This window comes from Wyeomyia smithii, chromosome 3 (assembly GCF_029784165.1).
Source record: "Wyeomyia smithii strain HCP4-BCI-WySm-NY-G18 chromosome 3, ASM2978416v1, whole genome shotgun sequence".
Classification (NCBI taxonomy): domain Eukaryota; kingdom Metazoa; phylum Arthropoda; class Insecta; order Diptera; family Culicidae; genus Wyeomyia; species Wyeomyia smithii.
The window spans coordinates 217,825,204-217,840,506 of NC_073696.1; the positions used below are offsets into that span (position 1 = coordinate 217,825,204).

The following is a 15,303-nucleotide window of genomic DNA, read 5'->3' on the forward strand; positions in this document are numbered from 1 at the left end:
TGTTGACACTCTTGAGTGAAAGTGAAAAAAAAGCATCCCTAAACGTTATTTTTTTACAATCCTTTCAGAGTTCTCCCTTCCCGCTTTTTGCATGAGAGTGAACTGTCAAAACACCTCATTATATTTCATGCGATGGAAGCAAGACAACAAAATCAGTTTATCAGTTAACGAAGATTGTCAAGGCATCGGTCAGTGTCAGTGAAAAAGTGTTTCGGTGAGGTTCATTTTGGTTAAGTGGACTGTTTGTTTTTCTTTTTCGCTTTGAAGTGAAGATCATTTGGTTGGATTTGTCGTCAAATTTTATTCCGTAACCGTGAACGATGCGCGCGATCTATTTCATCTGAGTATAAGTAATGATTGGCTGTAATTTTAGAAGAATTTTGCTGGGGAAAATGACTTTTATCAGCACTGGTGAAGACCCCTATTATTTTTTCGAAATTTGAAAGTAGATAGTAGCTCACTTCATACGTTTTCGGTAAAATCTCTATTTGTTTACAGTTTGTTAGATTCGCCTTTATCGCGAAGTACTCCGGAAATTTTTGAATTGATCCAGGCCGAATCCACCCGTTCAAATGGGATTCTTTGATTGAAACTTTTTATTTTGATCAGAAAATCTTTTTTGTTTGGGTCAAAAAATGTGAAATGTTGGCTTGTTTACATTACAGATAGTTTGTAGTACTGAGTACTGACCCGTGGAATAGTCCTAGCTTCGGCTGGACATATACTAAAATTGGAACTATACAGAGAAGATTAGCATGGCCCCTGCGCAAGGATGATACGGAAAATCGTGCAGCGTTCCACATTTTTACGAAAAAACAACCGGCTGCACAAAAACAACTCCGATCGATACACTCATGGTGCTTTCGGCCAAGAACCATGGGTTATTTGAAGTAAATTTGTGGCAAGCAAGAAGATAGCGAAAAGTATAGCGTTGAACACGCCATTGTTCGACCAATTCAAAAAACTATGGAACCACATACATAAGACATACGTAACACTCAGGAAGAAATCTTCCAGAAAGTTGGTACAAAATTAACAACTCGAATGGTACCACACTCTGAATACAGTCACTGTTCGAGATGTTTTTGAATGCAGTGTACCTGCGCAGCCCTGTATTTGTCTCGTTCCTACTCGAGAAATGCTGCATTGATTTTGTAAATAACTTTTTGACAGTTCCTTATGGGATTTTCTTTGGGGCTCGATAAAGCCAAAATAAGAGAATTCATTTTGTTAATTATTTCTCGAGCAGTTGGACATATCATTGTCCAGAACAATAAAAAAAACATTGTTTTTGCCTTTTTTTACCATGAAAAGGGGGGGTTGTTATGTATCTTAACAGCATTTTTCCATGCACTTTTCTCATACATTTGGAAGTCACTGACAATGTTTTCATGGTAAAATTATTGTCGGTGGTAGATTCAACAACAAGAAACATTGTGAAAACATGATAATAACAAGAAACGTTCGCAAGCTTACAGTAAAAATACCATTTTTTTTATGGTTACAATAAAAAATATTGTCCATTTACTGTTCTCACCATATACATCGTAATTTTTTTTCGGGTAGAAAAACAAATCGGCTGGAACACGAAACCTCGATTATAACAGCAGAAATGATTGCAGTTAGAGTAGCCACAGAACAGTAATATTAACCGACTCTCTCTCTCTCTTCGTGTAAAATTCTGAAAAACAGTCAACACAAATTGTATAGGAGTAAGCTAATCGACGACATTTTGAATACTTACTTTACTTACTTTTTTGGCTAACGGACCGTTCACCGGTCCAGGGCCGAACGAATTAGATATGTCCAGCTTCTTCTGTCTTAGGCAGCCGTTCGTGCATCATCGCGCACATCCACGCGCACTGCCCCGCTGTATTACCTTCACTATATCAGCATGTTTGTATACCTGGTACAACTCGTGATTCATGCGTCTGCGCCACACTCCGTCTTCCAGTTTACCGCCAAGTATCGATCGCAGAACTTTACGCTCAAAAACTCCGAGCACTCGTCGATCAGCTTCCTTCAGCGTCCATGCTTTATGTCCGTAAAGGGCCAGGGGAGGGAGTATCAGCGTCCTATACAGCGCTAGCTTTGTGCGAGTTTGCAAACTACGGGACCTTAGCTGGTTACGCAGTCCGTAGAAAGCCCTGTTCGCAGCTGCAACTCGTCGTTTCACTTCACGGCTCATATCGTTGTCACATGTCACAAGCGTACCAAGATAAACGAATTCGTCAACCACTTCAAATCGTTCCCCATCTATCTCCACCGCAGCACCAACACCACGGGGACTCCCACGCTCTCTGCCAGCTACCATGTACTTTGTTTTGGCAGAGTTAATGACAAGTCCCAATCTCGCTGCTTCTCTCTCAAAAGGTACGAAAGCCTCCTCCACGGCCTTACGGTTGATACCGATGATATCGACGTCGTCCGCAAAACCAAGAAGCATGTAAGATTTCGTGATGATCGTACCGTTTCTTTCGACGTTTGCTCTTCGTACTGCACCCTCAAGAGCGATGTTAAACAGTAGGTTGGAGAGCGCATCCCCCTGCTTCAGTTCATTCAACGTTACGAACGCGGCTGATGTCTCGCCAGCTATCCGCACGCACGATTTTGATCCCTCCAGTGTCATACGACTCAGCTTTATTAGTTTCGTAGAGAAACCGTGTTCCAGTATGATCTGCCACAGCTCGTTTCTTTTCACTGAGTCGTATGCCGCCCTGAAGTCCACAAACAGATGGTGAGTCGATAAGTTGTACTCCCGGAACTTATCGAGGATCTGTCGCAGGGTGAAAATTTGATCCGTCGTGGAATGCCCTTGTCGAAAACCAGCCTGGTATTCGCCAACAAAGGATTCCGTTAACGGTCTCAATCTGAAGAACAGAATACGGGAGAGCACTTTATATGCGGAGTTGAGCAACGTTATCCCTCGATAGTTGCCACAATCCAATCGATGGCCCTTCTTATAGATAGGGCATATGAGGCCTTCCAACCAGTCGTTCGGCATTTGTTCGTACGCCCAGATTCTTAGTATTATCTGGTGGACCGCATAGTACAGCCACTCGCTTCCCGCTTTTAGAAGTTCGGCCGGGATACCGTCCTTCCCAGCGGCCTTGCCGTTTTTCAGCTCACTAATCGCCTTTTTCACCTCCTCATGTGTTGGTGGCTCCACAGCTTGTTCGTCACTCATAATCGTCATCCTGTTCCTGCTCTGCTCATCCGGCTCTCACCGTTCAAAGCGCCTGAAAATGCTCCTTCCACCTGGCTGCAACCGTCGGTTCATCAGTAAGCAGGTTGCCGTCCTTGTAATTATAAATGACCGGCACAGGGAAATTCCTGCTTCTGACTCTGTTGACAGTTCTATAGAATCTCCGCACGTCGTTTTCAGCATAGCTGTCCTCTGCGCTGGCGAGCATCTGCTCCTCGTACTCGCGCTTCTTCCGACGGTGGGTTCTATTTTCGGCAGCTCTTGCCACCCTGTACCTCTCACTGTTCTGACGCGTAGCCGCAGTGAGCATGCGGCTCCTGGCACGGTTCTTCTCATCTGTCGCTCTCTGGCACTCGGCATCGAACCAGCCGTTAGGCTGTCTTCCACGCGTCGTACCTAGCACCTCTCTCGCAGTCGTTTCGATGGCGCCGTGAATACTGGTCCACAGCCCATTTATGTCTTCCACTCCTTCCTCCTGCTGTTCTGCGATCCGTTGATCCAGCTCTCTGGCGTATTCTGCTGCCACGCCATCAGCTTTCAACCGCTGAATGTTGAAACGCGTCGTCCTCTCTGTGCGAGATTTCAGCACGTTCGACAACCGTGCGCGGATCTTACAAACGACGAGATAATGGTCAGAGTCAATGTTTGGTCCCCGAAAAGACCTAACATCAGTAACATCCGAAAAGTGCCGACCGTCAATCAGTACATGATCGATCTGGGAGCAGGCTTCTCCATTTGGATGCCTCCAGGTGTGTTTCCGAATATTCAAACGTGGAAAATAGGAGCTACATATGGCCATTCCTCTGGCCGCGGCAAAGTTTATCAGCCTCAGGCCGTTTTCATTGGTTGACGAGTGGAGGCTATGCCTTCCAATGACCGGACGGAAGAATTCCTCCCTCCCAACCTGTGCGTTTGCGTCTCCGATGACGACTTTTACGTCGTGTTTTGGGCACTCGTCATAGATTCGCTCAAGCTTGTCATAGAACTCATCTTTGACTTCATCGGATTTGTAGTTTGTCGGTGTTGATTAAACTGTAGTTGAAGAATTTGCCCTTAACCCTCAACACACAAATACGGTCATCTACGGGCCTCCACCGGATGACTCTTGTTTTCTGATTTCTCAGCACTACGAAACCGAGGCCCTGTTCCGCTGCCACCACTGTAGTAGATGTGGTACTTGAAAGAAGTGCGTGCAATAGGGTCTACTGCACGGAATTTCCTTTCTCCGGAATTTGGCCACCGAACCTCCTGAATCGCTGCGATTTCGACTCCCTGCCGCTGTAGTTCTCGAGCAAGGGGCTGGCTTGCCCGCGCCGGTTCATTGAGAGATCGGACGTTCCAAGTACCCAATTTCCAATCGTTTACCTTAATCTTTTTCCGTGTTCGTAGCCTAGGTCTTTGCCGATTGATCCGTTCCGTATTTCTAAATTCGTTGTTCGTGGTTGATGAAAGGTTTCGGTATGCTACCTTACCAGGGTCGCGATACCTACATCCTGCTGATGGGGCTGCCATCTTAGGTGTAGCTGGCGGGATACAGCATTCCATAATTCAGCCGCCCGCTCCGGGTCAGACGCTGTTGTACGCCGCCCCTATGGGGATACAGCCGCGTGCGACCCCCTTCCCAGTCAGCATACGACCATAGTTTCCACTAGGGTTGGTTACCCGATCTCCGCTAAGGTTACTCGTACTCCGGTCGGCACCACGTGGAGGTTGGGATAGGAGTTGCTGGACAGAAGTGAATGGCCATTAGGGTTACAAGTTACACGTGTCCAGTAGACTGGGACACGGTTATATGGGAAAAAAACGATGGTGTTATATTTTCGCTCCCATGCACTTTTCGTGTTCTTTATTGGTCCTATAACAACTGTGTAATTTTTCAAATCGATCGGTGAAACGCCCGATTTGCGCCCGATTTTTAAAGCTTCCATACGATTTTATTAGAGAAAAATCAGTTTTTCAAAACTTTTTCTATAGAGATGTCCAGTTAGCTCCTAAAATTATATCAATGCATGATATTTATAGGAAATATTCCTGGAAAAAACTCTTCTGAAGACCGCAAGGCGCTACCTTGCTTGTGAAAAAAGATATTCACCCCAGACTGATTGAATATCTGACGAACGGCTCACCATTGAAATTTACTAGCAATACTGCTGCAGCATGCTGCTGTTGCAAATCCAACCATGTGATGAGAAATAATATCGCTTAAATTTATCTTGTGGGCTTCCCCGAAGATACTATGAGCAAAAATCACACTTTAAAAATTAATTCCACGCGAAATTATTTCTCATACTTAAGCAAGTTTGCAATAGCAGCATGCTGTAGCAGTGTTGCTGGAAAATTTCAATGATAAACCGTCCGTCAGACATTCAATCAGTTTGGGGTAAACAGCTGTTTCTACAAGCATCGTAGCTCCTAACGGTCTTCAGAAAAGTATTGAAAATCGGGCGTTTCACAGATCGATCTGAAAATTTACACAGTTGTTATGGGACCCATAAGGAACACGAAAAGTGCATGGGAGCTAACATTTATTTTTTGTCCCACCCTAGTGTCCAGCCATTTGCCAACCGACATTTTGAATAACTGCCGTAATTCAAATATTTCTATACAATGGATTCCTAGTCGTACAAACATACTTGGAAATGATATAGCAGACCATTTAGCTAAGCAAGGAACGAGTTCTGATATTTTCATCAAACACGAGCTTTCAATTAAGGACGTCTGTTTGATGTTACAGGAAGAAAAGTATACCTCAACAAATCATTAATACAAAGAGTAAAAGTAAAAAGGCGTCAGTAAAAAGGACGAAAATTCTTCGCCATGCAAGATTTTCCTGTAAACCCTGTACTGCGAGAAAACAGATAAACTAGATAACAGAGAAACGCGTACTATAAACAGAATAATGGCAGGTCATGATTGAAGTAAATTTTGCTACACAAAATGGGTCTGCAAGACAATCCTAACTGTGACACATGCTACGAACCGGAAACATCCTAACACGCTTTATTTGAATGCCCTTGTTTTCAGAATACAAGATAAAAATTTAGCTTTATAGACAAGTTTCAAAGCACGGTTGACATTTTAAAGACTAATGATATTGATCTGTACAAAGAAATAAAGCAAAGCAAAGCCTTGGCGGGCGCTACATTCCGTATCAGAACTTAACCTTCTGTTTATTATACACAGACTTCGCAGCCAACTGTTAAGTGTACAGGACAATTGCGGGGCTAGGCGCTACGATCCTACTGACACTGACAGTCTTTCCCGAGCTGAGACTCAAACCTGCAACGACTGGCTTGTTAGGTCAGCATCGCACCTCGAGACCAGCTGGGAGAGTCAAGAAGTTTTGAACTACATAAAACAAACAAACATCAAAATTTTAAAACCTGACTGCACAGTTATTATAACAATGATGGAATAGAAACACGGTAAAATAGTTACAATAGTATCTATGCCATCGATCGGGAGGATAACATCAAAAAGACAATAAAAAGAGCTGTGTTTATGGCAGCTAGCTGGCCTCCCGCCATGTTTCGAGGACTAACATCTCAGCGTGTGTGTAAACGAGATAGCATATCACCGCCACTTTTCATACGCATAACATAGCATCTGTCAATGGGGCCCGCAAATCGCGGATCCGCTGCGATGTTAGCTACGATGAAACAAAGCAAATAAGATAGAGATGCCAGCTAGCTGGTTTATGGTCCTGGTTACCGTTCCATTGAGTTATACATTGTATTGTCAACAAATAGAGAAGGAGAAGAAGAACACCAAAATTTCTATTTATGGTTCAGCAAAGTACATTACTGAAAGCGTATCATAAAACTACTTGTTTGCTGAATCACAGCATTTTTTCCAAAAGTTTACTGCAGTTCAGCTCTACAATTTACTGAATTTCGTTCAGTAATTTTATTTTTGATGTAAACCAGTATTTCATTGATAAATTTACTGAAAACCAGTAATCGATTCAGTGATTCGCGTAAATTCAGCAAAACTATTTGCTGAACAGATAACAGTAAATGAATGTTTGCTGGAATCCAGCGAAAGAATTGATATGTCAACAAATTTTACGTCAACCTTTCATTAGTAAAACGCACCAAATCGCTTTGCAGCTGGTACGGGATCATCGCTAAGCTCCTGTTAGCGGATATGGGACCATAGCTAAGTCACTGTTGGGCTAGATGAACTCAAAAGTTGAAATGATAATCATACATCTCTAATTCAACAGTAATTTGGCTATGATCCGATGAGCGGATGGAACCTGGTGCCTGAGGGACACATGGTTTCCTTGAACTAACTGGTTAACCAGCAAATTGATTTATGCTTTGCTGAATGTACAGCAAATTGTCATAGCTGACAACCAGCAAGTTGTGCTTTGTATTACTGGACATGCAGCAAACGAACTGTCACTTTTATGCAATTGAGCATTACTGAATAATCAGCAAATTTCATTTTGCTGAACAGATTGCTGGAAACACAGCACACCAACAATCAGCAAAATTTTGCTGGTTTCCAGCAATGAAAATTTGGTGTGAAGAGCAGAGGGGATCTATCTGTCAAACATCGTGTAACCAGCATATTCGGCAACATGGTGTTTGTTTTGGTTTTTGTTCTTTTTGGTTATGAAATTGATCGATGTGAAATATCATAGAATTGGAACGTTTTTTTTATCAAAACTCGAGAAACCGCGGAAAACTTTTATGAATGTGTTGTGTAGTGATTTTTTCCTCATTATCGTTCATAGTTACAAACGTCACGGACCAACAAACGTCATGGACCAGAGCTGATCTGCGATAACGCACACATATATGAAATTTGACAGCAGTGAATCCCCTCTGGTGAAGAGCCGTGAAATAAAGCAATAAGGCAATCCACGAGACAGTTGCGATCAGCTGATTTTAGTCTGTTTTCAACTTTTGACAGCTTTATGTATGTTCGATCGGTCGCAACTTGGATGCAATCCGGATCCAGAAGCGTGAAAAACTAATGTTATCCGATCGGTAGCTCTAGTATCGCGAGTGCCAATCCTAAATACAACAATAAAAAATCACTTTTGATATTATTGCCGACATTAAAAGATTTCGGTTCTGGTCGTGTTTTGGTGTTGCAGCTTGAAAAACAGCAACAATAACAAACGTACAAGCGAAGAAACGTCATCCGTGGATTGCCTTATTCACTGTTAGCTGGAACAAAATAAATCGATTTCCGCTCCAATAACCATGAATGACACTGCTGGACCTGATATTCAACATGACGTCTGAATCAGACGATTCACGCCGACTTACAGTTTTTGAGTTTTGTTTACCACTGTTTTGATGATTTGCGGTAACAAGAGATTTGGGTTTACTAACCGGCTTATATTTTTAAAATAGTCAAACCGATATATTTTTAAGGCTTAATAATGAGTCTTGATTTCGGAGAAATTGTTGAACCTTCGACACGTGCTTTCTGGGACGATTACGACGAAAGTGAAGAAGATCGGGCACCGTTGTCACCGCGAGTAGCGTGAATTTAAATAAATTTCACATATTTTAAACTATACATTACAGGCTAGAATGGAATTGGTTGAACGAAGATAACACCGAGCAAAAGATTGACAGCATCAAGCTTTTTCTTATTCTGGAAGGTCAAGCAATCGCTAGTTTCGTTGGAACGGCAGTATTGAAAGGCAGATCGCCGATCGCTCGGTTGAAGAACGGATCAACCTATATCTACAGTATTCCGGATCAGAGCGTGTTAGTTTGCTTGTCTGAAGAGAAGAATCTTAACAATTTTTCTCGTATAACGAAAAAGCTAGTACCATGGCTTGATTTAGCGCAACAGGTGATTGCCATTTCGTTCCAACCGAGTGTTATGCATAAAGGTACTAGTATGAAGGATAAGGAGGAAGCGTGTTTCATACGATCGCTTAATGGTCAACACAGTGATGTTAAGGAACTGGAGGCACCGAATGTTATCACCGGTCTATCGGCTGGTGCTCTTAGTTACAGAAAGTTCACTGGTCAGTTGATGGCATCAGCTTATGTATGCTTTTTGGATTCATCCGTTCTTGATTCGGTATCCTCGCAGCCCGTACTTCGACTGCTGGAATCACTTTCCATCGAATGTGACGTCAATTATCAGTTAAAATTTGTGGAAGGTTCTAATCTTTATCTATGAATTAAAATGTCATCTCTGATGTGTTTTCATTAAAACAATGTTTATTTTACTTTACCATCACAAGCTTAATAATTCCAATTATTTTGGGTCTGCTTTTTCACAGTTATCAACAATCAAACCCCGAGTGAAAATCAATTCATTAGTTCTCAGTTACGCCATTTCAGCCAAGAAAGTTTATGCTGGTAGTGTTTGCTCACTGTGAGCAGCAACATGCAACCAAAAAGGCTAAAATATATAACTTTTAATATTTCGCAGTCGAATTGCACCCGTCAAAAAAGATGCTTCTATGGCTCAACAAGTAATTCCCATGTTATGCCATGTAAATGAATGTATTAATATCGTCGTCGTCCCGTCGCATGTATTTATGTTCTATTAACCATTCCAGCTGTTCCTTGATCATTTTCTTTGACGGTAGGAACATATTTTTGAGAATGTCAACTAACTCAGCCTAAAGAAAAAAAAAACAGGTTAGAAATAATTCATAGCTATTGAAGATATTTACAAACCTGCAATGCCGCATTGCTTAGTCGTTTTCGCATCTTCATGATCTTGATGATGGCTTCCTGGGTACGCAATATTCGCAGCTGCACAATCGATTGATTATCCTCCTGTTGAGACCGCTCCGTACTTAACTGTAACCGACCGACCAGATTGACTTTACCGCGTCGCTGAGGTTTGCCATTCTTGATGAGAGCAAACTCCTGATTGATCCAAAATAATGTATTTTCCACGAAATCTTTCGGATTCGCTACGATGGGATCGTACAGTAACAGCTGCCGCTTTAATTTGGGAAACGCTACTAGAGACCATAAAGTCCGTCGCAATTCCGGATCCGGCAGTTCCGTTGCGAGACGTAGGTTTTCGTACGACACTTTCTCGTTGGGACGCTGATTCCATGCGAACAGTACTGCCATCTGGAATGTGGTAACGTCTAGATCGAACCGGCCCGAATTATTAGCGAAGGTAATTGTTCCGTTGCTCATGTGGTGATACCACAGCAGCTTTCTGCCGGAATGTTTCTTCTTATAGAAATCCTCTACTTCGGGAATATAATCTTCTAGCTCGAGCGGTAAGCTAACCGAAACTCGTTCCGAACCTCGAGCCCAAGCTCCTGCGTTCAAGATCTTTATATTGATGGCATCGTGGCGGGTGGTTTGAGCTCGGAATTGAGTATTCAGATCTTCACTAACCTGTTGTAGAGTATGTAAGTATGTAAGCAAGCTTTAATTGATTGGCTTATATTTACCTTAATATCCTGGAACATTCGAGCTAATTTGTTAACATAGTCGGCCGGCATTCCAACTTCTCGGAGCCACTCCACCATGTCTTCCTCCTTTTCACTATCGGCACTTGAATCCAAAATCAATCTGCAGCGAAAAGGAAGAAATACTCAACTTTGAATCATTCCATTAATCTTTTAAAGATGGTTAGACGCTTACCGTCTCGTCAGATGAGCCTTATGATAGCGCATGAAGACATCCTTATTGCTTACATACTTGAGCACCAGTAAAACATCCCGAAGGCGAGATTCAATTTCATCCGACGTTAACCGCTTGCTGAAAGGAGTCCGCCGTAGCAGCATGTCGCAATAGTTCGCTAGTAGCTCGGGACACTTGGACTCGGGTGTAGCCGACTTTATGCCACGTGCCATCGCTGTAGCGGATGTAGGAAGTTCGAGCTTAAACACGGTAATGTCGTTCACTACCGTCTTGAATGCTTTGTCGCGAGCAGTCAAAAAACGTGGATCATCATTGAACGCTTCTTTCACAAGATTACTAAATCGGCGAAATAGTTCCAACAGACGTTCAACATACTTTTCCGAGTCTTGAGTGATGACATCGGCCGCAGCAACCATGTCAGCTAAACCGGCCTGAACAATGTGATTTTCCAGATCTCTCAACATAGGATCGACACCACCGGCGACGCGATCCAAGAGGCGGAACATCAGCTGCAGCCGTTCGGTTTCACGGCTTTCTATCAAGGGAGCACATTCGGCTAGTAAAGTCGGTAAATGGTCTTCTATTAGCACCGTCACACAACACTGAGCCAGCGCTGTAATGCTTCCAGGTTCAAGATATCGCTCCGCCCGGGCTTCCTCTTCACGTAGCTTCATATCGGCGTACTCCATGAAACTCTTTACGCCATCCGCTTGCAAATGTTCGCTGGCTTTGAGTCGATAAAAGTCTGAAGTTGCTTGCAGGTAGGCAGCTTCAAAATTTTCCCGATAGATTTCCAGCTTATCCTCGGTGTTCGAACAGAGATTTACGTAGCTTTCCCGTACGCCGATTACTAGCTGCGAATCGAAAGCTTCCCCGTTTCGCTCAGCATGCACCAGCTTCATGGCAGAATCCTGCAGTCTGTGTTTAATATTGATGAAGATACTTTGATTCCAGGAGTCAAGCATCAATTTGCGTACGATACTATCATCGGAATGATTGGATTTTTTTGACGAGCTGCTGCTGGAGTTGTGGCTTGATGCTTGACTTTTCCCCTAAGCAAACAATAATAGATATACTTCAATATCATCCTATAATTTTTGAAATTTGTGTACCTGTAATGCATTTTCCAAGTGCCGAAATAGAAGCGGTAAGTAGCCGCTTTGGGCGAAAAATTTCCGCCATTCGACAATGTACGCCTTGAGTAAAGCTTGCTCCTCACGTTGCGCTAGCACACGGCTCTGAGCCTGCTTAATGAACATAACGATATCCTCCTGCAGACAGTCGTGAATTTTACTGGGTCCCTTGTCGTCCCAAAGACACACCAGATTGATTGGGTGAAAAAGGTCTTGCCATTCGGAGTGTGTGACAGCTTCTTGCTTCAGCAGTTTTAGCACGATCGGTCGCATTTGGGGCCATTTTTCCTCAAAGGATGTATTGGACTGCAAAAACTGTAATTGATTTAAGTTTGTGTTATCTTTAATTTTGTAATTATTTGTAACAAAACGCGACAATATAGAAAACAACACTACCGATTAAGTGTAAAAAGAAATGCTAATTAAACATTTTTTGCTTACCTTCGACATTGCCTTGAAAAGTTAATGAGCTTCTTTTTGACGCGATAGCCAGCAATCGAAACACCAGCAGATAGTCGAAATGTACAAAAGTGCGGATGTTGTTTATCCCTTGTTTTCAATTGGTATTCCACAAAAAGCTATGATGTTAAAAATAAAATCATCGATGCGTCTGGCTTAAGAAGGGATTGAGCACTTTGAAAAGGACGAGGTCAGACGTTGTCGATAACACCTTTGTAGAATGTCTACACTACAATTACGCCTGCTTGTAATCCAAATTATGTCGCTTAAACAATTCATTTACTGCCGCGGGTTGACGGTTTCATTGCGAATCGTGATACTCAAGCCAATACTTATGTAAATTTAAGCAAAAAAAATTGCAAGTTCATTAAGATTTATTTACGCAAGTTGGCTATTTTGCCGGAGAAAAAGCACTCATTTTCCTGCAAACTTTCTAATTCATAGTGACAGTTACATGACAGTCACTTGAAATTTCAACTGTCAGTAAAGCAGAGATGCCAGTATTCCCATCATTGTTTTATTCTTATTCCCACTAAAAAAATCTGCTATAGGGAGGAAGAAACGGATACGAAGCTGTGGGTGTGTCAAAATCGAGCCATTGACATCCCTATACCGAGTAACAGTGAATGACAATGAACTAGTCAGCCTATACACCAGAGACACTCACCGTTAAGGCAACTGTCAACATCAAAACGGGCGAGCTGTGTAATTTTGCATTGCCGTTATCCGTTTTGATGTTGACAGTTGCCTTAACGGTAAGTGTCTTGTCATTTCTCTAATATACAGGTTCCCTACAATGAACTCATGTCATGGGCTCAAATCCATTTGTGCTCGCTGCCAGCTGTCAGATAGAGGTGTATGAATAGTGGCGGTGATACGCTATTTCGTTTACACATCAGTGAGATGTTAGCCTTTGAAACATGGCACGATGCCATAAGGCTGGTCAAAATGAACCAAAATGAGCTGTCATTGACTGTCAATTTGAACCACCCCTATGGCATCGCTTAAAAAAATAGACGCCACTTTTTAGATTTTTTGAGGGGGCAGAATGATACGTTTCCTCTCGGAAAAAATAGGGGAGCAAAAAGTGCCTTGCCCTTCAAAGTTGGCGCCTACACTGAAAAAAAATCACACGCTTTACCAAATGCCCTTTACACATGAATATCAATAAACCTACCCAATCATTTTGACAGGTCGACCCATAATGATTTTTGATGGAATTCACGGAATTTCGACGTGTTTTGACGATTGAATTCCCCGAAAATCATTTTCCCGAAACCCATTTTCCCGAAAGATATTTCCCCAAATGTACCGATTCCTCGAAGATCATTTCCCTCGCAACAACTCGCAAGTCTATCTACACACTTTACTAAAAAACAATGCAAAATTTAGTTAAAGGACTACCGTACAAAACGCACCAGTGGATTAAGAGCGCCCATACTATTGCTTTTGGTAAATATGCTGCATTTTGATACGAAAACTGAAGAAAGGTGGGTTTAGGGGCATTTCTCGCTTGAAAATCCGTGGCGGCACCAACTTTGAAACCCCATATCTTTTGAACAAAAAATATCACAAACTCGAAATTTTCAGGACAGTTTCGAAATTTGGTCGAAAATACTTGGGATTTTTTTCAGATTTGTCAGTGCCCCAGAACATTGATATTAAGGTGGTAGTGTGTAGAAGCCACCACGTGGTCGACTACGAATTTTCAGCGTCACTAGACTCGGGAATAGTTAATGCGTTATCTATGAAAACACTATTATATGTTTTTATCACCGTAACAAACATGACGATACACTGAAAAAACTGCGCACGCTCCATCCAAGTGTTTCATCAATTGGATATGAAAATGGCTCTGCCTTGTCGCACACATCAACTTACATCCATGAGCCGCACTTCATTTACGTATGATTCCAACATCCCTTTCAAGTGAATTGCACTTGAATCTTCCCCACTGTTTCATCATAGTGATTATCATATGCGAAACACTTTCAGTTGATTTTTGTTTTCATATGTCAAATAAAGTGCCGTTTGTGCTGAAAAGTAGAAAAATGGCGACAGATGAAAAGACAGCGAGTGTCATACGGCTTAGAAGTTCGACGATTTTCCGGACTACATCTGTAAATTTTTGCAAGATAAGTGATTTATGTCACGTTAAAGAATCGAATTCTAATTCTTTTTCGTCCTTCCAGCACAAGATCACAGAAATTCTGATGAAAACATCTTTACGCTAGAGGCAAGTTTTTGTTAACTAAAACATCAATTATTTAAATTAAATTAATTTAATTCTTTGTTTGCTTTACAGGCTTCTTCAACAGAGAAGAATAGTTTGTATTTGGTGCGGAATTTTTATAGTGAAATTCCAATTTTAAAAATAAAACAAAGGTTGCATTATATGCAATCATCCCCATGTAAAACTGTTTTCAATTTAAAATCGAATAAAAATCATTCGAAGCTCGGTAAACATTCAATTGAGATTCAAAATCCAAACACTTTATGTTTATATGTCATAACACGAAAATCGAAAGTGTTTTTCTTTTGAAAATGAGATTTTGCACGATAAATAATTCTAAAGTGTTTCGCATATGAAATCTATATGTTTTTACCAGTAGGGCGAATTCAAGTGCAAAACACTTTATAATGTCGTGTCGATTTCTTTCAGTGTATGTTTTCACAAGTGATGCACGCTGCTTAATTTTAACTTTAATTTGATTAGGATCTACTCAGTTTGGTATTCTTCCCAAATTTCCATAATTATCATGTTTACTCAGTTTTGAGTTATTATCCATGATGTTTACTCACCCCTGAGTATATGTATATGTCAAAAGGTTTCAACAGCGATATTATCTGTTTCCGAAGAACAATTGGTGTCGCATTTTATTCGTTTGCCAGCAGTAAGTATTTGATCTTT

At 41.7% G+C, this 15,303-nt stretch overlaps 2 protein-coding genes and 1 non-coding gene across 4 annotated transcripts; 2 read left to right on the top strand and 1 right to left on the bottom strand.

Annotated features, from left to right (window-relative positions):
* The first annotated feature begins 700 nt into the window (after positions 1-700).
* Positions 701-807, top strand: LOC129733494 (U6 spliceosomal RNA). The gene has a single exon (XR_008729574.1). It is a non-coding gene; the product is annotated as a U6 spliceosomal RNA (small nuclear RNA).
* Positions 808-8,104: 7,297 nt separating this feature from the next.
* LOC129731529 (uncharacterized) lies at positions 8,105-9,391 on the top strand. Of its 2 annotated transcripts, XM_055691609.1 has the most exons (3): positions 8,105-8,527; positions 8,596-8,698; positions 8,752-9,391. In XM_055691609.1, the coding sequence occupies exons 1-3, from the start codon at positions 8,518-8,520 to the stop codon at positions 9,359-9,361; spliced, it is 723 nt and encodes a 240-aa protein (XP_055547584.1). In that variant the 5' UTR covers positions 8,105-8,517; the 3' UTR covers positions 9,362-9,391. The 2 variants fall into 2 exon arrangements, with proteins under 2 accessions (XP_055547584.1, XP_055547585.1); XM_055691610.1 differs by having other exon boundaries at positions 8,108-8,698; positions 8,752-9,389.
* LOC129731527 (cullin-5) lies at positions 9,381-12,854 on the bottom strand. The gene is made up of 6 exons (XM_055691607.1): positions 12,375-12,854; positions 11,913-12,248; positions 10,801-11,852; positions 10,608-10,728; positions 9,868-10,551; positions 9,381-9,809 (listed from the first exon to the last, which is right to left on the bottom strand). The coding sequence occupies exons 1-6, from the start codon at positions 12,381-12,383 to the stop codon at positions 9,672-9,674; spliced, it is 2,340 nt and encodes a 779-aa protein (XP_055547582.1). The 5' UTR covers positions 12,384-12,854; the 3' UTR covers positions 9,381-9,671.
* Between the last annotated feature and the right edge of the window lie 2,449 nt (positions 12,855-15,303).